The sequence below is a fragment of the Molothrus ater genome, chromosome 5 (genome assembly GCF_012460135.2).
Source record: "Molothrus ater isolate BHLD 08-10-18 breed brown headed cowbird chromosome 5, BPBGC_Mater_1.1, whole genome shotgun sequence".
Classification (NCBI taxonomy): domain Eukaryota; kingdom Metazoa; phylum Chordata; class Aves; order Passeriformes; family Icteridae; genus Molothrus; species Molothrus ater.
The window spans coordinates 26972771-26996772 of NC_050482.2; the positions used below are offsets into that span (position 1 = coordinate 26972771).

Sequence of the window (24002 nt, forward strand, 5' to 3'; positions counted from 1 at the left end):
CGCGGGGATTCACCGGGGGCGCCACACACGGCCCAGCCCGGTAAAGGCACAGGCACATGTAGGCAGACACTTTGTGGTAACTGGGAGTGGGGCTGCAGCCAAGCCTCATCCCAAATGAGCTACAGCTGTGCAGGACAGGTGAACAGCATTGAAGGTAAAGGGACATGGAGTGCCGAGGTGCACTGACCAGGATACAGAGGGCACACGGGTGCAAGGCATGTAAGATGAAGGGTATAAAAGGTTGGACTGAAGAGCAATAAAGAATAGACGCTCGATGCCTCCTGATGTGGTATGGTGTTGTTCTGTATGGGGATGCTTAAAGCTTTCTGATATTGTGTGGCGATATTCTGTGTATCCTGGCCGTCTCAACTGCGATATATCTTGTGGCATGTGCTGTGACAGGCACAGGCGTGGCACGGCCCAAGCGCGGGCGCCCGGGAAGGAGGCGGCCCGCGGCTTGTGCGGCTCGCCTCGGGCCGGAGGGTGCGGCAGGCACTCGAGAATCTCCCATCTAACAGCTCTGGGTTCTTTCCTCTGCGAATGGCCAGGGTGCCTCTGGGCACCGCACTCCCCAGAAGGCTAATTTTGTCTGCCTCCCCATCTTTCTTTTGAGGAGGCAGTTTAGAAGTGGTGCTTTGAAATGTGTGCTAGTGTTTTCAGTCAGGCAATATCTTATGGGCAAGAAATCATCATGCTGTGCTGTCCTTGTATAATGTGTTTAGCGGCATTAAAAATAATTTACTTAACAATGGCAGAAAATGACAGTTTTTTAATCTCGCTGTTGAATCCTCAGCCTGGCTCCAAATCAGTCAATAGCACTTCACAAAGGGTATTGCTGCGGTTGTTTTTATTTTTATCTGGAGCGGACAAACTGCTGTGGCTCCTTCTTGGGTGTTCTGTATGTGTCTTGTACTCTCTGCCTGTAGAGCAACGTATTGACGAGGTCATACAGCAGTCAGGAGAAGACTGAGCACTCTGCCTCACCTGCTTTGCCTGCATTTCACTACGTGCTATTCAATGATGCTTCAGGACACCACAATGCAAGGAAAAGGGCAGGTTCCCACCCTTAAGCATATTTCCAGCTGGAAATCATGGCATAGTAGAGTCAGAAAATAGGTGAATAAACAACATATCAGAAATACTGACTCCACAGCAGAAGCTGCTCTTGGGCAAACAGGTTATTGAGTACATTGTTGTATGAGTTCTCGGCACCAAAACAAAAATATTGCAGGTAATAGTCAGGTCAAAAAGATGTAGAGTTCTTTGAAAGGGATATGCTTTTGCACAAATGAATTGTAAAAGGACTCTTTTCTAATCTTTTTCAAAATATATTCAGAATAAATAGAAGACTGGTGGTGGATAATGAAGGTATTAAGAGGATGTGTCATAGAATAGATGATGATGAATTCAATGACCTTATAAAATTATTTAATCAAAAATAAATTTTAAGTTATGTTTTCCAGCACTTATGTTCTCACCTTTTGCTTTGGTTTATCTCTTCAGGCTAAAGTATGTTTTAAATACAGTGGTTTATTAATACGAGGAGTTTTGGCTAGGCTTATGCATTATGCAATTGGGCATACCCGCTAAGTTCTGTGTATAATTGGAATTCTTCATAGAATGGGAACAAAATCTTTAAACTTCAAGTCTAAAATATTTTTGCTTTAGGCAGATTACAACCAACATAATTTTATTTAAGCTCCTTCCTGCAAGATTAGTGTATCTAACAAGAGTATGAAAAAAGTGTATATGATCGGGTAAATACTTGGGGTGAAAGTGAAAGCTCTGTAAACCATCTACAATCAGATAGTTCAGAGGCAATCGTCTTCAATAGACTAATCTTGAAATGCAGAGATGTGGTAGAGAATTGAAGCATAAAATTGCAATTACTACATAGCTGTGTTGTACTTCTGTAATGTGTTTTGAAGTCAAGTGATGCTACATATTAGAATTTTAAAAACATGTGCTAATATACAGCATACAGTTAGAAAAAAAGCAAAATAAAGGCATTCACATTCTTTCTAAACTGTCAGAAATAAACGAGATCAATGTGGCATGTAATAATCTACACACTTCTCATATGTTTGGAAAAACCCCATCAAATAAAAAATCTTAAGTAAATTGATAAATTTAAAAGCACAATTAGTGTACTAAATTCATCAAATTCAATAAATTACAACTGAATATTACACACAACATTACTGGAAAAACATGTTTTATGACTCTGAATGATTATCAGAGTAGCTTTGTGAAAGCAAAAGTTTGGATTCATCTGGATTCTGTTGTGCAGATTTCAGAGTACTTCTTTCCGGTTTGGAAGAGCAAAATAAATAGTCTTTTACCTCTTCAGTCCCAAATTGAGAAAACTTCCATTCCCATGCAATGCAACGGAACACAAAAACACACCCCTAAAGTTACCAATCTATATATTCTAATGCCTAAAAGACCAACCTTTTAGAATTATTATCTTTAATGTATATTTGCCCTCACACACAGAATTTTCCCTAGCAGAGCTGCTTCCTTATATTTTAGTGTCTCCCAATTGCAGTTGTAATGGGGCTCAGTGCATGTGATTTACAGTCTTACCCAGAAAATACAGGAATTTTATTCTGATATTTAATCTTAGTTCATGCCATGATCTCTGTGCATCATATGAAAATGTGATTCATACCTGACACAAAACAAGCGGATATATTGTCTCACTTTTCAACCAAGATGTATAAAGATGCTTTGCCATCATCATACTAACTGCACAAAATATTCATGGTGCTTTGATAATCTGTAGTCGTATTTATGGAAGATATGTTTTTCTAGGCTTTTGACTTTTTAGTGTTTGCAAATTATTTTAAGGCACAAGACACGCACTATTCTTTTTTAAGAATAAATATTTTACTGTATGTTATAAGGTTGAAAGTTCACATTTAATGTTTCAGAGGTTGGTATTTCCCCCTTTCTTCTTAAAAATCTAGGTCTCAGGCACCTGGAAAATCTGTAAAATCATGCATTTCTTATGCAAACTACCTCTTTAGAAGAAATAGTTCATGCTGTGGCCTAGATACAAAACTGGGGTCAGTTATCTCGATCTGATTTTTAAAAGAGGTTTGACAGGCAGATTCAGTTCAGTTACTTGTATTTACAGCACTGCAATTTAGAACAGAACGGTCTAACCTGGAGAAAGCTATTGAATTTACCTCATTATACACACTATATTGAATGCAATACATTTGAAGGGATATATGTATTCTACTAGCACCTGGTATATGTAGTCATTGAAAGTTTTCAAATGAGAAATCCAAAAGTACAAGGCCTGACCTCACTCTTCTTTGTTGATACTTAAAAGTCTGTATGAACGTATACCTTTGCATTTAGCATTCTCTAGGTTTTCAAACTTCTGTGGCCAAGTGTGTTGCTGTCAGCACTATGCAAGTAGCTTAGCATGCTAGCTCACATGCAGGTCTGCAGTGCTCAACCTAATAGTTCCCATGGCATTCCTCCTAGAATGGAGAAACCAACCAAATGTGACCAGGAGAGGCAGTACCTCCTCTTTCACACAGTAGTCCCATGGTTAAAGCATTCAGCTGGTCAGGGGTCCATCCATATGCAGTTTCCAGGAAAATCTTTGAACATTGTTGAGACTATCATAATGTTGTTAAGGTTGTGGAGACCATATGACTACTTGGGGCAAACCTGCAGTAGTAGGCCCTTCCCAAATTTTATGTTAAATATTATGTACTGTTAATTATGTTGAGATTAGTAGACATGTATTAATGTTATATGCAATATACTTTAAATGTGGCAAATATTGGTTAATGAGCCTGGGACACATTTCCAGTTAAACCCATATGAATATCAAACCCAACTGAATAAAGATGTGCATTTGTTCTTCCTTGTCACGTCTTGTTTTGTCTCAGTTGTTCTATGTGTGGTGTGCTAGTTACTCTCATTGGAAAAAACTCTGCTGCACTCTGTCATCTACAGCTTCCCCAGCACATGAAAATGCTCTCCTTAACAGGTTCCCAGCACAGGGTAAAGCACCCCTTGTACAGCTCTCTCTGTTTAGGTGACACAATCAGCAGTTTGCTGTATTGTCAAACACAGCATAGTTCAATTTGTGTGTTTCTGGGGGAGCAGAACACTGTGATGACATACCTGCCTGCATTCTGCCTAGATAATTTCATTCTTGATTTAAAAGTTGCCTGCTGAAGCAGAGTCAGAGAGCAGCTCTCACAACTTGTTTATCTCCCTGGGTGAACATTTCAGTGAATTAGACATCGCCTGTATCACCACCAGCAGTAAAGTACCATAGCACACAGCTCATTAAAAGAGCTCATGCAGGTGCCTGTCCTCGGTGCAGGATTTGGAACAGCACTTGGGACTCTTTCACCTGAGTGCACTGAGGCACACAAGCCTTACCAATGGTGCTGCTCCAACCACAGCTGTCCTGCAGCTTTAGTATTGGCTGGGGAAACCAAGCAGCTTCGAGTCCCCACTCTGAGGATGAGCTGCCCCTGGGTGCATCCATCAGGCCAAGGCATTCCTGTGGCTGGGAAGGAGATAAGGCAGAAACATAAAGGCTAGGTAACTTGTAGTTGGTACTAGAGCTAGCCCTAAACCCAGAGGATATTACAGCATTTGTTTCCCTGCAAGGGATTTCTATCCTTTTATTGATGAGTTTGCTGAGAATTCACCTGGCCACAGCAGAACATATTTTCTCAGTTTTCTAGGATGCTAACCAGTAGACACTATATTCAGATGATAATCTTTTGATCTGAAGTTCCAAATTACTTTTTTGCCTAGCCTTAAAAGTTTCAATGTATATGAACTTTAATGGACATCTGAGATGAGTTTTGCAAAAGAAAATGGGCCCTGTAAGCTTACTTGTGAATGTACAAATATAAGCAAATTAAAAACATGACTGTTTTTAAGGGGATTCTATCACTGAAATCCATTTTAATGAGAGACCCAAACACCTGTGCTGCAATGCCTTCAGGCAAGAGGATATATGCATACATGTAACTGAAGTCAGGGAAAAGCTTCAGAATAATTTCCATTGTTTTCCATAAATACTACCATTAAATTTCATATTTTTAGCTCCTGATGAGGCTGTTTTATTTGAGTTTCAGCTTTAGTGGTTCATGCAGGAATGTCAAGATTAAGGCCTGAAAAAATGAGTCTCTAAAATGTTTTAAAATTATCAAGTATGCAATTAAAGAGAGACCTTTTCTCATTGAAAGAAAAATCTTATATTGGGTCTCAAGTAAGTGGCTCCAAGGCCAACTGATGAGAACTGAAAAGCACTATAGTAAAAAATGGCTACATTAGATTTGACTAATTTATGTACCCCTGAAAACTACAGTGTGTTTTACTGGTGTGACCAGCACACAAACCGTGATAAGTCAGCCAAAACCATAACTCTGTCATGTCTTCTTTGCCTGTTGCTGTTTTGTAGCTTAGGTGGGGCTGGCACAAAGGAGTTTGTCTGTCCAGGGTACAGAATTCCAGCAGAATGGACAGACCAAGATGTGTTGTGTGGACAGAAGTGGTAACACAGATGAATGGATGAATGGCTGGGTAAATTACACCCAGAAATTTTACTGGTAAAAATATATCTGTGTGTGTGTGTGTGTGTGTGTGTGTGTGTAGAGATACTGAAAGAATAGGTGGTAAGAAGCAACCCAGTCCCACTCAGTCATATAATTGTTGTTATTTCAGGTGTCCTCATATAAACTCATTAACCTTCAGACTGAGTGTTTTACAAAGGAGGTCCCTATTAACTCAAAATTTCTATCCAAACAACATGAATATGACTCAGAGGTATGAAATTAAGCTATACAGCTGAGAATTGTCTCCTACAAAGTACCACAGCTAAACTTTATGCCAACCTGATCAGGTTTTGGAAATTACTCGTTTTGTCTTCAACTCTTGAGGTCCAGCAGGAAATTTTAGAATAGGCATTGAGCACTCTGAAAGAATAGGGACCTATTTAAATTACAGCATTAAGCTACCATTTTCTTTTACATCTTAGCAACAGCAGTCAATATCTCTCTTGTACATAGAATCAATCTGGGATGTATGGATTAACCGTAGAAACTCCTGAGCTTCAGAAACAAACCAAAGATTTGAGTGAGGAAACTGGGATCAAAATCCCTTTCCCTGCAGACTTCACGAACTACATTGGTGTTACACTACATGCTGCTATTTTAAAGCAAGTTAGATGTTTTGAGAATTTTGATTCTTTGGGATAAGTATAAGTCATGCTCTGGTAATTCATATCAGATTTAAAAGCCTTGTCCGTTCAGTGCTCTGATTTAGGTATGTGCAAGTGTAGCTTGCAGAAAAGGAGGATTTCACAAAGAACTTGCAGGTCAAATGAGGAATTATCCACAAGGTTATACAATAGCTGAGCAGCAGTGTTTGGACAATAACTCTGGATTTAAGTGTCTCAATTCTGCATCTGATGCCTTAGTTGTTTATTGGCTCTAATTTCATGTTTGGAAGGAATTTTTCCCATGGGAGATTTCAAAAGGACTGCAGCTAGTTGTTCTTTGGAGATTCTGGATTCAGATGGTGCTTATGTAATTTAGAAAACATTTTAACTCAGCCCAGGCTATACTATTAGAAGTAAAAATTGTTTTAGCAAACAAGATGTGCTCAGAACATGGTGGCCTAACAACCTATAATAAGGTCCTCAAAATACATACTAAATAGAGGGAAATGGAGATGCCAATTGCCCCTAGCAGCGACACCCACTATTCTCCTGTAACATTGTGTCAAAAACTTGTTTTAAATATATTAGAAAAGAATGTATTATACTTTCTAAAGTAACAATAGATGGGAAAAAAAATTGAACAAAATTATGTGTAGCATTACTAAAGAAAACCTTTTGAGAACGATTTGATGGTGCCACTAGGAACTAATGGTGCTGACTAGGAACTAATTACAGCTGCCCCTCCGGCCTTGGGTTTGCTCGCAGGGAGGTTCTGCTTACCGGGCTCTCGTGCAGAAAACAAAGATACCACACAATCTGCTGCTGACGGGGCGGGGGAAGGGGGTGAGTTGGAAACAAGAGACAGAAAGTGTTGCCATACTCTTCAAAGCGCTGCGCTTGGGGTATGTGTCCATTCAGTAATTGCACAGGAGCTCGGTCACAGCAGGATTTTGTGATTACACAGCTTAATTGTTACTGCCTATTATAAAAAGCTCTTTGTTTTTGCCATTTGTCTTTCATATTCATCCACACTTTGTATTATGTTTCTGCTTGCTTGTCCCCTGCTTGTCTCCTACCAATTCCTCCAGACTATTATTTGCCATTTCAATACACTCCACCATGCACGCCTCGGTTTAATTTTTTCATGCCTCTGCTCTTTCAGTTTTTTCTGTCTTGGTAGCTCTCAGCCTGCTCCCCTACCTCTAATTTAGGTCCCACTCACTGAAAACCTCTCATGCTGCTTTTACTTAATACACTATAATTAAGGGTGGGGTTTTTCAGAGAGGTTTTCAGAGGTACATGCATAAGGGGATGGACTTTTCATGGTGCAAGCTATTTATTATGCTTGTTAGACACAATGTTAAAATAAAGGTGGCTACAAACACTCCAGGGTAGACAGCTTTGACAGAGAATAGGCAATGGGGGCCTTTGTGAGACCCCAGTAATGAAACAGTCTTAAAATGTCTCTCTCCCTACTGCTTGGTTGAAAGGTGGGTTGCCCCACACAATTATTATTCTCTCTGGTTAAAAGTTAATAGGTAGGGGAGCACTGAGTAATAAACAAGATACAATTCCTGAATTGTCTAGGTCTTCAAAACCAGCATATTATTAAACAACAAGCTGAGAGTGGTCAGATACACTGCTATAGTTAGAAAAAAGTGCTTCCTTAACCTGGTTGTGTCAGGGAGAGCAATGCTGTGTCCATATGGCACTTACTGTGTTTTTGATTTAGGCTTCGCTGGACACTAATGTTTACTGGAATTAGAGGAATTCCAAATGGTTTCACAAACCACTTCTTACTCTGATGAAACAAAGAAGAATACAAAGGGTAAAAATGCCTTCACATCCTGCTCTCATCAGATATTATGGGAAACGTAAATAAAGAAAACAAATCAGCACCTCATTCACCCTTCATCAACTGCCTAATGACTTGCAACCAGTTAATTACATACCTTTAAAGTGCACGTACAGGAGAAGAAAAAAAAAGCTTCTGTAATAAGAAAGGACAGCACAGAAATACTGACTCAATACAGACCCAATACAGGTAAATTTAAGCCTTTAAATATGACAACACTGAAAGAATGTACTGCATGTAATAGTAAGCTAAATGTTGTCTGCTTTATGCTAAGCATTTAATAATCATTAATCTACAATGATTGCTCTACATTTAGATTTTGCTACTGACCTTTGTGAGCTCTGCACTTAAAAGCAAGATAAGGATTTACACATTACATAGGAGAATTGAATGCTAAATTGGTTAAATATGTTAAATAGTATGAAGCAATAAGTAATATTAGGATGAGTTACTTTCACATTTCTAAATACTTAGGACCCATGTAGACCAGTAGCTCAGGCTCAGTAAATACATTATTGCTATGGCTAGCAGCAGAACATTTATACTGGAGGACTTTATACTGATTTTGCAAATTTTCTGGACTTGCCAGGCATTGTTGAGCTTGTTTTAGCATTCCTGCAACTGTTCTGCTTCGCTTACCTATAACAACAATCTTTTAATGATCAGGAGGGACTTCTCTAATGTACTGATTTCCACACTGGTGACCAGCTCTAGCCAGAAGGACGTGAGGAAATGGAATGAATCTGGATAAGGGGAAGTTCAGATGGGACATAAGGAAAAGGTTCTTCACAGAAAGGCTGGTCAGTCACTGGAACAGGCTCTCCAGGGAAGTGGTCACAGCCACAAACCTGCCAATGTTCAAGGGCATCTAAACAACTTAGCCACATGCTTTAGGTAGTCCTGTGGGGACTGGGGAGCTAGACTCAAAGATTTTTATGGATCCCTTTCAAATGGAGATATACTATGTGTCTGTGTTTTACTTTTTGGTAATTTTATATCATCTTGGGATACAATCATAACACATAGTAATAAGTGGTAATAAGCAGTTGGTAAAATTAAATGTTTATGCCCTTATTATAATAAGCAATGCAGGGGACTACAGTGTTGGAATGACAGGAGTGAGAGGAGGCGCAAGATGACACTGGAAACTTCAGGGTTGTAAACAAGTCAGTGTTGGTCAGCTAAAAATACACCGACCTGGAAGGTTGGGAAAAGCCACTTGCAGGGGTAACAAAGCAAACAAACAACTCCCATCACACCGAACCAAACCATCTAAAGACCTGTGGAAAACACCGAAGGGTGAGCAAAACACCAGGGAGGTGAATTTTAGGAATTGTTACAAGAACTTTGGCTGTCTATAATAGATGTGGGTTTTTTTCTCCTTGTAATAGCATTGTTTTCTTTTTTTTTTTTTTTTGTAATTATTAAATCTGACCTGAAAAATCTTTAATGAGCATGTAAAGAATTTACCTATGTTGATAACAGACTCTTGACTTTGCAAATCATGTTTGTTTTCTTCTTTCCTAAGCAAAAATATGAGTGTAATAACTGTTCCTTGAGGAATACAAGATGATTAGCTTGACTAGTGTAAGTTATTGATATAATATTGATATATTTTCTGGCCTTCAAAGACTATGCTATTTTCACTGACCTATGATAGCATTTAAAAAATAAATTTCTTGTATTTTAATTCTTCTCTTTTTCCCTAATGTAGAGGTCACTAGAGACCTCTTTAGTGCTCTGTGTCTTGCCTGACTAACTAAGCAAAATCTACTTTATTCTGACCGGACTGTGTTTCAGTGTGTATGAGGCATAACATGAATAATATGTGATGGTCAAAGGTAGCAGGAGTTAGGTTCCCAGTCATGTAATGAAATGGAGATGTGCAATAATACAATACTGAAGATGCTGCAATCATATTTTTTCCAGTACAATAGCAAGTTTAAGATTTATTGCCCTCTTTTGTGCCACACCATTGATTGCTGCCCTTGGGCCATAAGTTCTTCAAGCCGCAGCTGGACTATATGAAGTGTTCATCTGCAATATCCATTAAGCAATCAGACTTTTTGAACCTGTGCCCTTTTTTCACTGCACCTTTCCTGTGCTCTGAGGCAGCTGGATCTGGCCCAGTATTTTCCTCCAAAACGCACTCCCTCAGAGCAGTACTCAACACCACTCAAACATTCATTCCTTTACTATATGGAGGAAGATAAAAATGCCTTAAATACCCTACACATAGTTGTATTTGCAAATGTAAGGACTTTAACTCAAAGCAGGTCTTGAATATCTCCGATAGATTTTCTGTACTCTTAAAATGCAAAATGAAATTGACCTGGAGGAAACAGAAGTAAATGTGTTTTTAGCTTAAAGCTTGCTGTTTGAGTCTCTTGAGAGTCTTTTAAAAGGATATTGTAGTGCAAAAGTTTTGTGTATTGCCAAGAATGTTTTAGTGGTACTCTCAACTGAAAAGTAATTAAAGAGGTGGAAAAGAGGGCTCGTTTTTTCTTTATTTCAGTCACAGATGCATCAAAGCATAGAAGCAGCAAAACATTTTCAGTACCTCCTTGTTAAGAGTTGAAAGCAAAAAACCATGCCATTTACTTTTGGGTACCAATGCAGTTGTTGTAGAATACTTATTAAAAAAAAATAAAACGGTGCAAACATTGATAATGCATCATTTGCAGCTCATAGTTTTAGTATCAGCTTTGATAAATTTCACTTTATTCACAACTAAATAAAGAGTAAGAATGAGCATTTCCTGCTAGTTGCTTAGCACACACCTGATTTCAAAATGAAGATAACTTACAAGCCATGATTTGATTTTGAGAGGTTTATAGCAACAATCTTTAATCTGAAAAGAGTTTCAGCTCAGGAGTTTTAGAGCGACTTAAGAAATAATGTCAGCTTCAAGTGCATGGAAACACTGAGGCACATTCCTGTAAGGTGTTTCTCTTATGTTACAATTGAAAAGACAATATTGTGTTTTGCAGCAATATTTGTAAACAATTAGTGAAGGTTTCACAGTAAAATATTTACATGAAATGGACATGGTGGACAGCAGTGGCCAAATACTCTATTGATTTCTACACAGTGCACTGATAACCTACCTGTAGAATCTTAAAGACAGCACAATATTCAAATGTGTTAAAGAATGCATTAAATAAAAGTTAACCAACAACAAAATTAGTAAGACTTATTTGATTGTAAAGGTAATGCTTATTTAAAAGTGTGTCAAAGGAAAACAAAAACTGAGATGGGGTAACAATCACTGGTTTTCCCTGCATAGCATATATGGTGGCATCAAGTGATATATATCAGATCATGTATTTCAGAAAACAAAATCACACCAAAGCTAATTATGTTTCTTGCATAAAAATGTTTTAAGCATGTTCTGGTTTAAAAGACAGGTGTCTGCAAAGGAAGGCGGGAACTTCTCTGGAATGGAAAACATGACCCTCTCCTAGTCCCCGTGGCACCCCACACATTGGCTCTGGACCCTCAAATGGCCGGGAAACAGGGAGAAGGCGAGTAGGCGTGTGGAGTAGAGACAGCGGTGAACAGGAGCCTCGGAGCCTAGCGCACAGGGGGCCGGCAGGAGGCACTCCTGGTCCCGGGTTTTGGCACCACACCGCTGGCCCTGAGCTCCCGAGTGGCAGGGAAGCAGGCAAGCAAACCGCAAACCGGCAGATCCTGGTTGCAGTGCTGAAGGAAAAAAAAACAACAAAAATCCCTACAGGGTAACAGGATCTCAGGTGAAATCCACTCGCTACGCTGTGTGGATGCTGCCCCTATCCCTCACTGGAAGGAAGGACCAGCTCCAGCTCCAGCCCCTGCAGGATCCCGGGCACCCCTTTACCCATCATGGCATCCCCCAAGCCACGGCGGAGAAGGGGGCAAGCAGGAGGCGAGGGGGAAGGCAGTTAGGGCAGTGACAATTCCGGGCACAAAATGACTGTGGGATAACACCATCACCATGAACCAACCCCCACCCCAGCCCCACAAAACAAAGCATGAAAAGCAGTAAGCATTGCTGAAAGGTTCGGATTTTATAAGATGCTGGGCATGGTGTGTTTGGAATAGTGTGTAACAAGAAATTTTATAGACTATGTGTACATAATTCATGGACCTTGTACTAAAAGTGGTCTTAAAGTGTGCCCTCCCATTCAATTTATTAATAAGTACTCTACTGCAGTGTCTTCTAAGATAGTTGACTCCTATATCAACAACTGTGCAAATATTTTATCTCTGTAGAAAGACACGATCAGATTACAGGGAACTATGCATTCATACTTACATAGCTCAGCCTCGAAGTCAAGATCAATTCAATTATGGACAATTTTATTCTTGAGCTTAAAAATAACATTTTAGCAAGAAATTGCAAATATCTGACTGCACAGACACAGGCAGAGGTGTCATCTTACATTGGTTTCCAACAATGGCCTGACTAGTAGAAGTATCTCCCAGCTTCTAGTTAGGAACAGCCTGAGCCAGAGGTAGTTTCTATGTGTGTGATAATCTGTAATGTATTTTCCCTCCATGAACTTGCCCACTGACTCTTGAAGGTACATGAGCTAGGTGGAAAAACCTTCTTCAGACTATACTGGCACCCACATTTGTTACAGCAACTAATAAAAACAATTAATCACTGAATGAAAGCACAAGCCCTAGTGTATCCATCTGCACCAGGCAGGAAGACCCAGCCACCCTCCATGAAGCCAGTACAATGCAGCCAGCTCTGTATGCACCAGCTGTGGCTGACATCGGTGCCGACCACATCTGGGGTGCTCATGGGGAAGTCATCGGCTGAACAAAAATCCTGCACTTTTGTGTGAGTTACACTGTATGCAAGGTACAGAACAGCTTTGTACTGAAATATTAAGAACTCCCAGTATTACATATCGTGAAAAACACCAATCACTTGTTTTTTTTTTTTTTAATTTTAAAAGTTTAATAGTAATAAAATGGTTATAAAAATAGTAATACAATTAGAGTAATAATAATTTGGACACTTAATTTGAATTAGGACAATATGAGACAATAGAGACAAAGAGTTACAGATGTCCAGGTAGCTTTTTCTGGGCAGCACGAGCCCGAAAAAGGACCCCAGTTAACAAAGGATTAACCCTTAAGAGCTATAGCCTGTGGCATATTCATACACTCCTTACATGATGCATAAATTCTATTCAAACAAAGGATTCGGTCTGGTTCTCGTCAACTTCTTCCTCCTAATCCTAAAGTGCCTTTGATCTTTACCTAGGCAGGAACAATTCAGTTTCTTCTAATAAGAGAACAATAAATTCCTTTTCTCTGAAAGATTTAAGTGTCTTGTGGCTGCCATCTGGTGTGAGTGCCTCATTCCTTTCTTAAAAATTATCCCACTTACATAGTTCTTATTTAAAGTACAAAAGTTACCTTTTAACTACAAGACTACATTTATATTATTAAAATGTTAATATAGCACTACTAATCAATACATCAAAATACATATAGTAAATATCTGCGTAGAGCCATATAATATGCACTTTTCACACATATGAATATCGAAAGAGATTTATTGTTGTCCAATTGCCAAAAAATGGCCGCAAGAGTATGTCTTTATGTATATGAATATCTATCCTCACTGAAGGAAAACAGCCACTGCAATGCAGCATCCTCAATTTTCTGGGGACTCAAGCTGTAACTAGGGGGCTGAAAAAGGATCAGGCCGAGCACCTTATCCCGTGCAGGGCCTGCCTTGCCCTGTGTGCGGCCCAAGGCGAGCCCGCCAGGCCGCGCGGTGCAGCGGCGGCAGACGCGGCCCCTCAGGCGGCCCGAGGCGGCCGTTCCGGGAGCACCGCGGGCCCCGCGCCCGCGCGTCACGTGACGCGGCCGGCTGCGGCCCGCCCCCCCGCGGAACGGAGCAAAGGGTAAGCGGCGGGAGCGGCCGGGAGCCGGGCGGAGCCACGGGAGCCGGGCGGGCTCGGAGAGCCGGGGCGGGGAAGGGGCCGGGAAGCCCGCTGGTGGAGGAGGGAGCGGGGACGGGCGTGAGCAGAGGGGGCTCAGGGTGCGGTGGCGGGGACAGGCAGGCGCCGCGCGGCAGGCCCGGCCGAGAGCTCGCGCCCGCAGCCGGTGCCGCCCCTGCCCCGCCCCTGCCCCCGCCCCCGGCCCCGCCTCCCCGGGGCGGGCCCCGCCGGGCCGGCGGAAGCGCCGCTCGCTGATGGCGGCCGCGGCTGCCTGTCCGCCGCCAGTCGCGTGTGCGATCCCTCCCTTCTTCGCCCCTCAGATTACCGGGAGGGCTATTTCCCCTGGGAAGGGACTGGATTAAACAGAACCGGCCGAGTCAATAGCGAGAGCACCGCTGCTCTGTGCGCCCTCTGCCTGGCAGAGGTGGTGCGGCAGGCGGCCGTGCCCTGCTGCCGGTGGAAAGCGGCGTGGCTTGGGCGGGGGAATGGGCTTGGAATCGACTCCGGGGTTCTGCTGCCGTTCCTTGGCATCATGGCTGCAACTGGGACGTGTGCTGTGCACGGCCCTTGGCCCTGGACTAAATGCAGCTCTTACTTAACGTATTTTTCTGCTTTATTAAACTTCTGTCACATCTTGTATTTGTCCTATGAGGACTACTGTTAATGGCGGTTCTCCGGTAGCCTGATGGAGTGGCTTTCCTGCTACCCTACAGCCTGGACAGCTGAGACAGAATCTTTTGTTGTTGTTGTGTTTCTTGTTTGTTTGTTTGCTTATAATGATATAACTTGTCCTAAAGTGGCTGCTTTTCCACGTCTGGTGCTTGTCCTACAATCTGTTCTTAGTTAAATGCTTCTGTGTATAAAGACTGCAATGCTTGAAGCTGAAGAGATTCAGCCAGTTCCGAGACATGTCTCTCTGGTGTTCCTACTTTTTTAAAGTTGGCAAAAACCTAAGATAGAAAAAGTGCAGCTGAAGAACAAGTAGACTCTAACTTTGTAAAATCTTTTAATTAGCCAGTATTCCATCACAGAAGTTTTACCTTTTTTTTTTTTTTTTTTTTTTTAATTACCATTCTGGTTCTGTGGAACTGGAATTCATTGAGCACACCAAGATACCAGAATAGGCAAAGCTGCTTTACATATCCCTCTAAATAACTTTCTTGTACCACTACGGTTTTATTTTCTTTTCCTCCCCTAAAAGCAGATGCAACATATACTTGTTCACTGTTGGTCTAGGAAGAAAATCAAAATTATCAACAAAATATACTAGGAAGACAGAACCTCTTGAGGATTTTCAGGTTAAATGAAATAATTCCTCTAGAAAACTTCAGAATTAGACTTACTTTTTCCAATATGCAGCTTTGTAACTGAATACATATACATTTGTAAAAAAAACTTGACATTTTTAACTACTGTATTTGGAAGATTTTCAGGAGTCTTTAATTTACTTTAAAAAATACAGGTTCTTTTATTTAATGTGTATGTTTTTACCAAAATAAATTTTCTCCTGGAACTGTTGATAAATAACTATACATGTGGTATAGTAGTGGGTGATATCCACATCTCTGAAAATAATATTTTAAGCATGCTAGCAATAATTTGAAGATTCAAAGGGTTTCACAGTCACAGTTGTAATTTTGTGGTGAGATCTTTATAAGATGACTAGGGTGCCATAGATTTCATCTGTTTCTGGAAATCCATATCCTTATGCTTGTTAAGCTGTTTTGCTTATTCTTGGGACCTGAGAAACTTACAAGGCAGTTTAAGGTATCAAGAATCCCAGACTCAAAATCAATATGGTGGGGAATGATGGAGTACACTAGGTCTGCTCTTAACAACTCCCCCAGTGACCTCTAGGGTTCAAGGATAAAGCATGAGTGGTTAAAATAAAGGCAATTATTTTTGAAGGCATAATTTTCTGTATTAGTTTATACATTTAGTTTATTACTATTGCCTAGACAGTAGATGGTAAGTAGTTCGTTCATTGGGTTTTACTGCTGGGTTTCATGGGAATGTTCTGTAGAGGAGTCAGTCCCAATTTCCCTGCTTTGAACAAGGATACACAAAGCTGCTTTTACAGTAGTTGTGGGAGAGGTAGTTATTTTTGTGAAGTATGATGAAAATGGAAAATACCTTTCAAATAGTAAAAGAATTTTCTATTCTTCCTCTTGGCATCATTTTTTCATACCATAATAAATATTATTTTCAGTCATTCTGCCCTCATACTCAGTGTATACTGGCATGCTTTAAAGATTCATAGCTGAGACTCTCGTTTCTTCTATTAATTGTTGTGTATTCATTTGACTTTCTGTTAGGCTAGAAGAACCTTCCCTGTTCCATGACTTCTTAATCCAAAAGCAAAATCTTTTAGAAGAATTTGTTTCTGATGATATTAATGCTTGAAGCTGAGTGCTGTTATTCTTACTTTTAGGCTGTTCATTGAATGTTATCTGAATACTTGAAGTTATATATTTTGGTGAAAAATGAATATTTCCTCTTTTTTGTTGTCTTGTTTTTGCCTAAATTTGGTTCTGGATAACCACAACTAACATCACAGTTCATTGGTGCTTGAAAGAATCCAGAGAGTTGACTAGATGAATGCACAAATTCATTGAAATTCAAAGGTTATGATATTGTTTACTGTAAATATAATTTACAAATTCAGTAAGTTTCAAAGTAACTCCTCATTTATGCAGTCTACTTGAGAGCAAAACATAGCAGCAGCTGGTAGTTATTTGCAAAGGACACTTTAATTTAAACAATTAACTTTGGTTGCTGGCATTGAATCCTTAGGCTGAAAGCAACCCAAAACTTTCAGTTGTAAGAAGCTGAACATGTGTTATGTTGCTCTCTTAAGTGAGTTCCAAAAATCAATGTAATTTAGTACTTTCCTTTATCTACAGTATATATTAATGATCTTTAGTTTCTTTGAAGGTGCAGGAACATGAATAAACCCAAATATTGTAACTTGTATGTTAGAAGGACTGGTACTCTGCCAGTCACCTGTGTGCTAGTACTTGGAAGAGATTTCATTACATCTGAAGTTTTAAGTGCTGGGAAAAAATCTGATTTATAACAATTGCTAATGTTTTTAATTGTAATTTCTATCCTTGATGCTTGTGTGTATAAAATGGAATCCTGAATAACTTGTCAGAGCTAAGGGATGGCTGATTACTTGCCATCCTAAGCTAGTTGTTAATTTGATTGCTGAGAGTAACTTTGATCTACAGCTGTGTTTTCTTCTAGTTTTGCTTATATTTGAACAGTAAAATGTTCTGTTTGGAAGTACAAGATTGTCCATTAGGGTAAAATCTGTGTACTTGAAACACAAAATTAATTTCTAAGAATATGCAATATGAATTTCTTTCCAGTTACAACCAACACATCAACTAAGCCTTTGACATGACATAGATCCCAGTGATGGGATATAGTAATAGTATACTAAAAGAAGAATCAGTTCCACATTAGACTGACTTTTTTCCCCCAGCAATAATTCTATGACTGATTATGTTGATGGTTATTGTTCTATTTGGTTTGTGAACTGAAAGCTCATTATGGTTGATCTGGTTTTGTCTGCTTCTGGGAACTTCTCTGTATGTTACAGCACTGAGAAGATTAGAAAAATGGATTTTTATTATTGTTTTTCTTTACTGTGGTATACTGGAAAAATTCTACATATTTCATAGGGCTGAGAGCTATTACATGGAAATTGTAATTGCTTGAATTCAAGCAAAGGCATAAGAAAATGGTACAAAATGGAGTTGAAACTAACAAAATCTCCTACTTTGTATTTGGAACAAGCAAAACATCTGGGTCTCAGAACAAAAAGACTAATTTAGAGAAAAGAAAAAAGAACAGCAGAGCATATGTGTGCAGTTGCTGAAATTGCAGATTAGTTTATGATTTTCTTCTTCAGTAACACAACATTTGTTTCCATGACCTGAGATATTTCCAAACTCAAAATCGAGGGGTGTTCTTTCATGTCTGTGTGCTAGGGGAGAGAGAGTAATATGATGAAGGAATAGGATGAGTAAAACCTGTGCAGAATATAAATACATTAATTGAATAGACATGTTACCACGATAGTGGAATAATACCAGGATAGAGTTGGCTTTATTGAAGGATAAATGAGAGCTTCTTCTGGAACTAGATAGGATTTTTATATGAAAACTTAAATGCACTGATCTATATTGATTATTCTAACTGAAAACTTATGGGCTAGTCTATTTTGATTCTTCTGTGGCATTCATCACCATCATGTCCAAGCCTGTACTTGGATAAATATATATGAGTTAAATCAGCCTACTAAAAACTCTGCATACTTGTACCCTTACAGTAATCACTATAATATAAAAATTACGGAAATGTAAAACTAAAATGGGAAATTAGGCTCAGGCTGCATGGCAGTATTTAGCTCTGGCCTTGTATCATGAAAGATTGTAGAAAAAGAGTGTGTTAAAAAGATCACACAAATTCTTATACTGAACGGTATGCTGTTAATCATGGTGATTAAGCCAGGTATAACCTCATCTTCAAATTAGAACAGTCTTAAAACAAAAGCTTTTGTCCTCAGTTTTATGTATTATAGGACACAATAAAATTGGGCTTATTCATGTGTTATGGACTTTTTTGTTATGAAAGTCTTCTTTCTTTTCAAACCATATATCCTGAATTCTATGTGGTGCAATTGATTTATTTAAAAATGCATATTTTGATTGACAGAGAAGTTGGTTGTTTCAATGGATTCTTGAACTATATATCATATAGTTACTAATTCCTGAACCAGATCAAATAGATAATTTCACACTAATGTAGCAGTCTTGATGGGGTACTTGTTTTGCATATAGGTTGTAATTCCCTCCTTCCTGTTCCCTCACTTTTTTTGTAGAAGCACATCAGGGGCCATTCTATTTCCTTTGCGGATGACTGCTAATGCCTTGTTTTTACAGCTATTTTTCCTATCATACTTCTGTGGGTAATTTTTAAGTACCTAGGTTTGCAAATATATTGTAACCTGGGGCTTTCTGAATTACTTGATGATTTTCTGCAGGCTGTGTGATAAACAGTGTCTTCCAATGTGCAGGCAAGTGTAAGAAAAAATAAACATTTTATACATAGAGAGCTATCTAAATAGCATCTCTGCTCCATATGTTGTAGTACCCATGAGGGGCTCATTATAATCCCTGGACCTTTTGTGCACCAAATACTTCAGTCTGGATAATGCTGTGCTCCATCTGCCTTAATCTCTGAGCTGCACAATGTGAAATTCTTAATGCTTTGACCTGCTATATGCTAGCATTTTTGATCTTGGATTTTTCTTGTCCGTGTTTCCAGTTCAAACAAGTTTTCAAGGTTGTTGGTTTGAAGTTTGTCAGTTCTACTGAGTTATTCTGTGAGGTTTTTTTTTTTCCCTAAACCAAGTGTAACTTAGAGGTGCTGAAAAGTGTATGCATCTCGAAAGTATTTTATTCTGGTTTTTTTGTATTTGGTTATGTTACTTCCTTTTTTTCCCCCACATCTTTTAAGTGTTGTGATTTGTTGATCTTATTCAAGGTGTCAAATTGGTCAGAGATACAGAAATATGTGTTAGGGAAATTATTTTTTTCAGCAGACAATACTTGGCTTGCCTCACTGACATGCATTTAAACCTGTCATCGTAAACCTGACACTGCACTGTATTTCAGAATTTCACTCCAGAAATATGATGCTTTTAAAATCTACAGATGTTTTAGAAATCTCTAAGAGCAGAATATTATCTTCAGGAATGATGACTATCTTATGTTTTCTTTATAAAAAAAACTCCAACCAGAATTTTTTTCTTTTAAGGGTCGTTTTTGTGTCTACCCTTTACTGCCCTAAATTCTCTCTTGTGAGTGCAGTAAATGCTTATCATTACTTTTTCCCTTTCTTTTCTCCTACGACCATCAAAGTTTAAGAAAGAACAACACTGAACATTTTAATCCAGCAGTATTATCAGGTGAATTTATCCATTCACATGTCCAGTTACTGGTCGAAGGTAATGCTGCAAATTGCCTTTCTGCTGCCCTTCCCCTGTAGCAGTGCAAGACAACTTGAAGCTCCTTGTATGGAAAGAGTGAGGGGAAACTTCCCATTTACTGGCAGTTGGGTGGTGAACTATTTTGTCAACAGTTGCATGGGAACTCTGCATGTGCATTTACTCGTTTGTGCTTTTTAGAGGGGAAAGTTTATGAAGCAGACCTGGCAAAAATGTGGGCACTGTTAAGTCAGATACTGATGTGTAGTAACTTAGCTATGTGTTGAAAATGTTTTGTTGTATGAAAGGACTTAAGGTTATAGATGGATTGTTTTTAAATTGTTCTTCTCAAACTGTTTGAAATGTGTGTGCAAGTGTTTGATGTCTTTTGGGAAGAAAGGCTTCTGCTGAGTGGCTCAGTTTGTGCTATGGGGAAAAACTGTCCTTTGCTGTGGGAGATGGGGAGCCAGGAAAAGTTCAGAATGTAGCTCATCATTATGAATGAAGGACTCATCATTTTGGTGTACAGGGAAGACGAAACCAGTGGTTTGATCTCTTACCAAGAGGAGAGAGGAGAGAGGAAAAAATTCGGGACAAGTAGAGAAGTCCTTGAGCACATAAGTTGTTGGTTTTGGTGGCTTTGCAAATTGATTGCTTGTAGGGGTGCTGCTGGTGCTTTCCCCCTCAATTTTTTGTATTGTGCCATGTAATGCTACATGTGTTCAAACCCAGAAAAGTAAGACTTTAATTCCCAGTGTTGTCCACAGCTGCTTTAATACTGCTGGTGTTGCCTTGTCCAAGTGGTGTAGTGAGAAAGAAGCATTTTGTCTTAGCAGTTTTAACCTGACTGCTAGATTCTCCGTCACTATTAATTAGCTTGTAGTTCTAGGAAGCATATGGTTGGTCTCCTGTGGATTGTCTGACCAATTACTTCTCTTCAGATTCTGGATTTTTCTGTAGATACTAGCATGGGGCTTCTGTAGGAAGTTTATGACAATATCTGTCCATGGATTCAGTAGACAGGGTAGGATGAATATTCATGTTTCATTATTAATGAAAAAGATGTTTGAGGAATTTTAAGAGAAGTAAAGTTGTTTGATTTCTGAGTTTTTAAAAACTATTCTTAAATCAGCCATATTGTGATACATGCGTCAGACACTGTTTTCCTGCTCAAGTTACTCTGGAGAACATGGTGAATATATTTGTGTGTAAAGTCTTGAAATGGGGTTTTGTGGCTGGCATTGCTATTAGAGTGGAGGAGGTCTGAGATGCCAGACCTCATAGCAGAGAAGTAGAGTTCCAGCCACAAAACTCGAGATGCAAAGTTCAAAGTAAATAGGTTGAGAGAAGAGTATTAAGCTGTAGGCAATAATGTAGTCAAAAGGTGGACAAAACCCTGATTTTTAGAGATTTTATTTTTAGGTGGCATATTTTCCAAAGGTAAAGCTTTACTGGTTGAGGCAATAGTTTCTTTTGGTGGATTAGGTCTAATAACCAGTTCTTAAATTATAAGCTGAGAGTAAATCCTTATAGCTTTTGTCTTGAAATGTTGAGGGTTTTGTTCTGTTTCATAACCTATTTCAAATTATTTGTAAAAGTGATTGGTGCAAATTGAAAATGTTTTCATGAAATGTTCAGAAAGAAAATGCCTGAATTATAAGCAGTGTGAAAATTTAAACTTTGAGCAAGTCACAGATGATGAAATATTTCCACTTAAAAAAAAAAATTAAAACCTTTTGAAGGTGAATGTCGGAAGTAATAGTCTCAGAAGACAGATCCTACCTGTCATTGCAAAGCTGTTAATATCTATAAAGAATTCTAGTGACAAATATGCAGATGGCTTACTTTGTAGAACTGAATTTTCTCTTCTAAGTTTTATGGTTCTTTGGAATGAAGAAGCTCTATCTGTGACAGAAATACTACCTTCAGTACTATTTCATCTGCGTGATATCAGTTTATAGTCTGCATACAAATAGTTAATCACTTCCATGTTTCTGAAAATGCAACAAAGAAAAAAGGATTATATTGTGAAATTTTAAGTACTTTGTAAGAGGATTGAATGAAACTGCATATATTTACACTTTTTATTATTTTAATTGAAAAATAACTCTATATTCTTGGATGTAAACACAAGCTGATCTACCAAGGATTCATTAGGTGGAAGCAGCAGTTTAAAAGGGAGTTGCCAATAGGTGAAAGATGGCATTTCTTATACTAAAACTGCAGTTATGTAAATTAGGCTTGGGTCTATGCAGCAGTACCTGGATATTCAGCTTGCTTTTCAGAGGTATGACTAATACAAACAAACAGCTGGTGTTTCAGTGCACTTTGTAGGTATTTTCCAAGCATGTTCAGGGCTAAATAAAAGAGATGAGAGATAGTATAATACATGGAGTTGGAGTGGAATCATCCCATGTGTCATTACGTAGCTGCCTAGTCTGCCAGCATACTTTTAACTTTGTGACGGAGTGGTGAACAAGCAGTCATCATGTTATGGTGTGTCCCTATGATATAAGTGACAATTTGAATTGATTTTATGTTTGCAGTACCACCGGTGTGCAAATGATGCATTTATGCATTTTCATTTGTGAAAATATTTAATAAAGAAAAGGTGATGTGTTGCAAATAGCTTTCCTTTGCTTAACACAATCCGCCTTTGGGGGTGAAAAATGAATAAATACCAGTGTGTGGAGAGAAAATTATTTGCAATGCTTTTTTCTTCCAAAATGCATTATTCAATTATGTCTGCTTGCATCACTTTGGTTCTTGCTTACCTGCCACCTTGAATAATTTTTATCAAGTACTTCTGCTAGCACAAGATCGCAAGAAATGTTCAAATTAGCTGAAGGGTAAATGTGAAGTATCAAGCTCTGTTCTGTAGAATAGACATTTAAAATCTGATTAAGATTTCTGTTTTGTTGGTTTGGGGTTTTTTCCATTCTCATGTGCACATTCTTTTTTTTCACTCTGAATATTGTGAACCTCTAACAGATAATAAATTTATCTTAATTATTCTGTGTTAAATTGCAACATGTTGATGTTACTTCAAATTTTTTCTATAATGACTTTTTTCTTTCCTTCATGTTTTTCAGACTATGGCACAGGCTCAGGGTTTGGGGAGGAGATACATTAAAGCCTTTTTTAAAGGTTTCTTTGTTGCCGTTCCTGTAACTGTGACTTTTCTGGATAGAGTTGCCTGTGTCGCAAGGGTGGAAGGAGCATCAATGCAGGTACTGCTGGAAATATCTTTTGTCTTTCAGGAAATTAAAAGGTTGCTCTCCACTGATAATAGCAAGGTGAAAAAAATCTTCTTCTCAATTGTTATTAAATGACGTTCTGGTATGGAATAGTTTAATTTCTACTTTGTTAAATATTTTATGATGTGAAAGAAAAGATTTTGAGAGCAAAACTTCCCAAAATTCTGTGTCAGTAAAAAGAAAATATATGGAGAAATTGTGATAGATTGTTTTGATACCTCCCTAGACATTTAGAAATATTTGGAGCAATATATTTTGTTGCTTGGGATTGAATTGATGACTCACAAGGAGGCTTTATTAATTTTTAGTAGCGACATTATAGTAACTGTATGGTAAAACTGTTTCTTGCTATACTTGTTCTTACTATTGAACACATATGGCACAATTGCAGGGAAGAATACTGAAAGTGGCATGAATCTACTCTCATTGCTTCTGTTTATCAGGAAATAGTCATTAGTTCACTGTTTTTACTTTGGTTATATTGCATGCTTATACAGCATAAGAAAGTAAATATAAATAGAATGTGTAACATTTAGGTGATAAATAAATACTCATTAATACTATTTTTTTTCACGATTTATTTGGTCTTGAAAAAGCTATATTTTAATGTAGATAGAAAATTTCCATGTTGTTACTTTGCATTTTAAATCACATGCACTGCACTTTGGTATGCATCGCCACTGATAACAATGATGTATTTTGTTCCAATATTGCAACATTTCAATAAGTAGAGAGTAAGGATTTA

The 24002-nt window shown here is 38.7% G+C and overlaps 1 protein-coding gene across 2 annotated transcripts in view; it reads left to right on the top strand.

The window, feature by feature from the left end:
• Window positions 1–13894: 13894 nt before the first annotated feature.
• IMMP2L (inner mitochondrial membrane peptidase subunit 2) overlaps window positions 13895–24002 on the top strand; it is a 406503-nt gene continuing 396395 nt past the window's right edge. For both annotated transcript variants that reach the window (XM_036400427.1, XM_054514816.1), the window contains exons 1-2: window positions 13895–13969; window positions 23093–23230. In XM_036400427.1, the coding sequence (XP_036256320.1) occupies window positions 23096–23230 (135 nt within the window). In that variant the 5' untranslated portion in view covers window positions 13895–13969; window positions 23093–23095. The remainder of the gene's footprint in view (window positions 13970–23092; window positions 23231–24002) is intronic.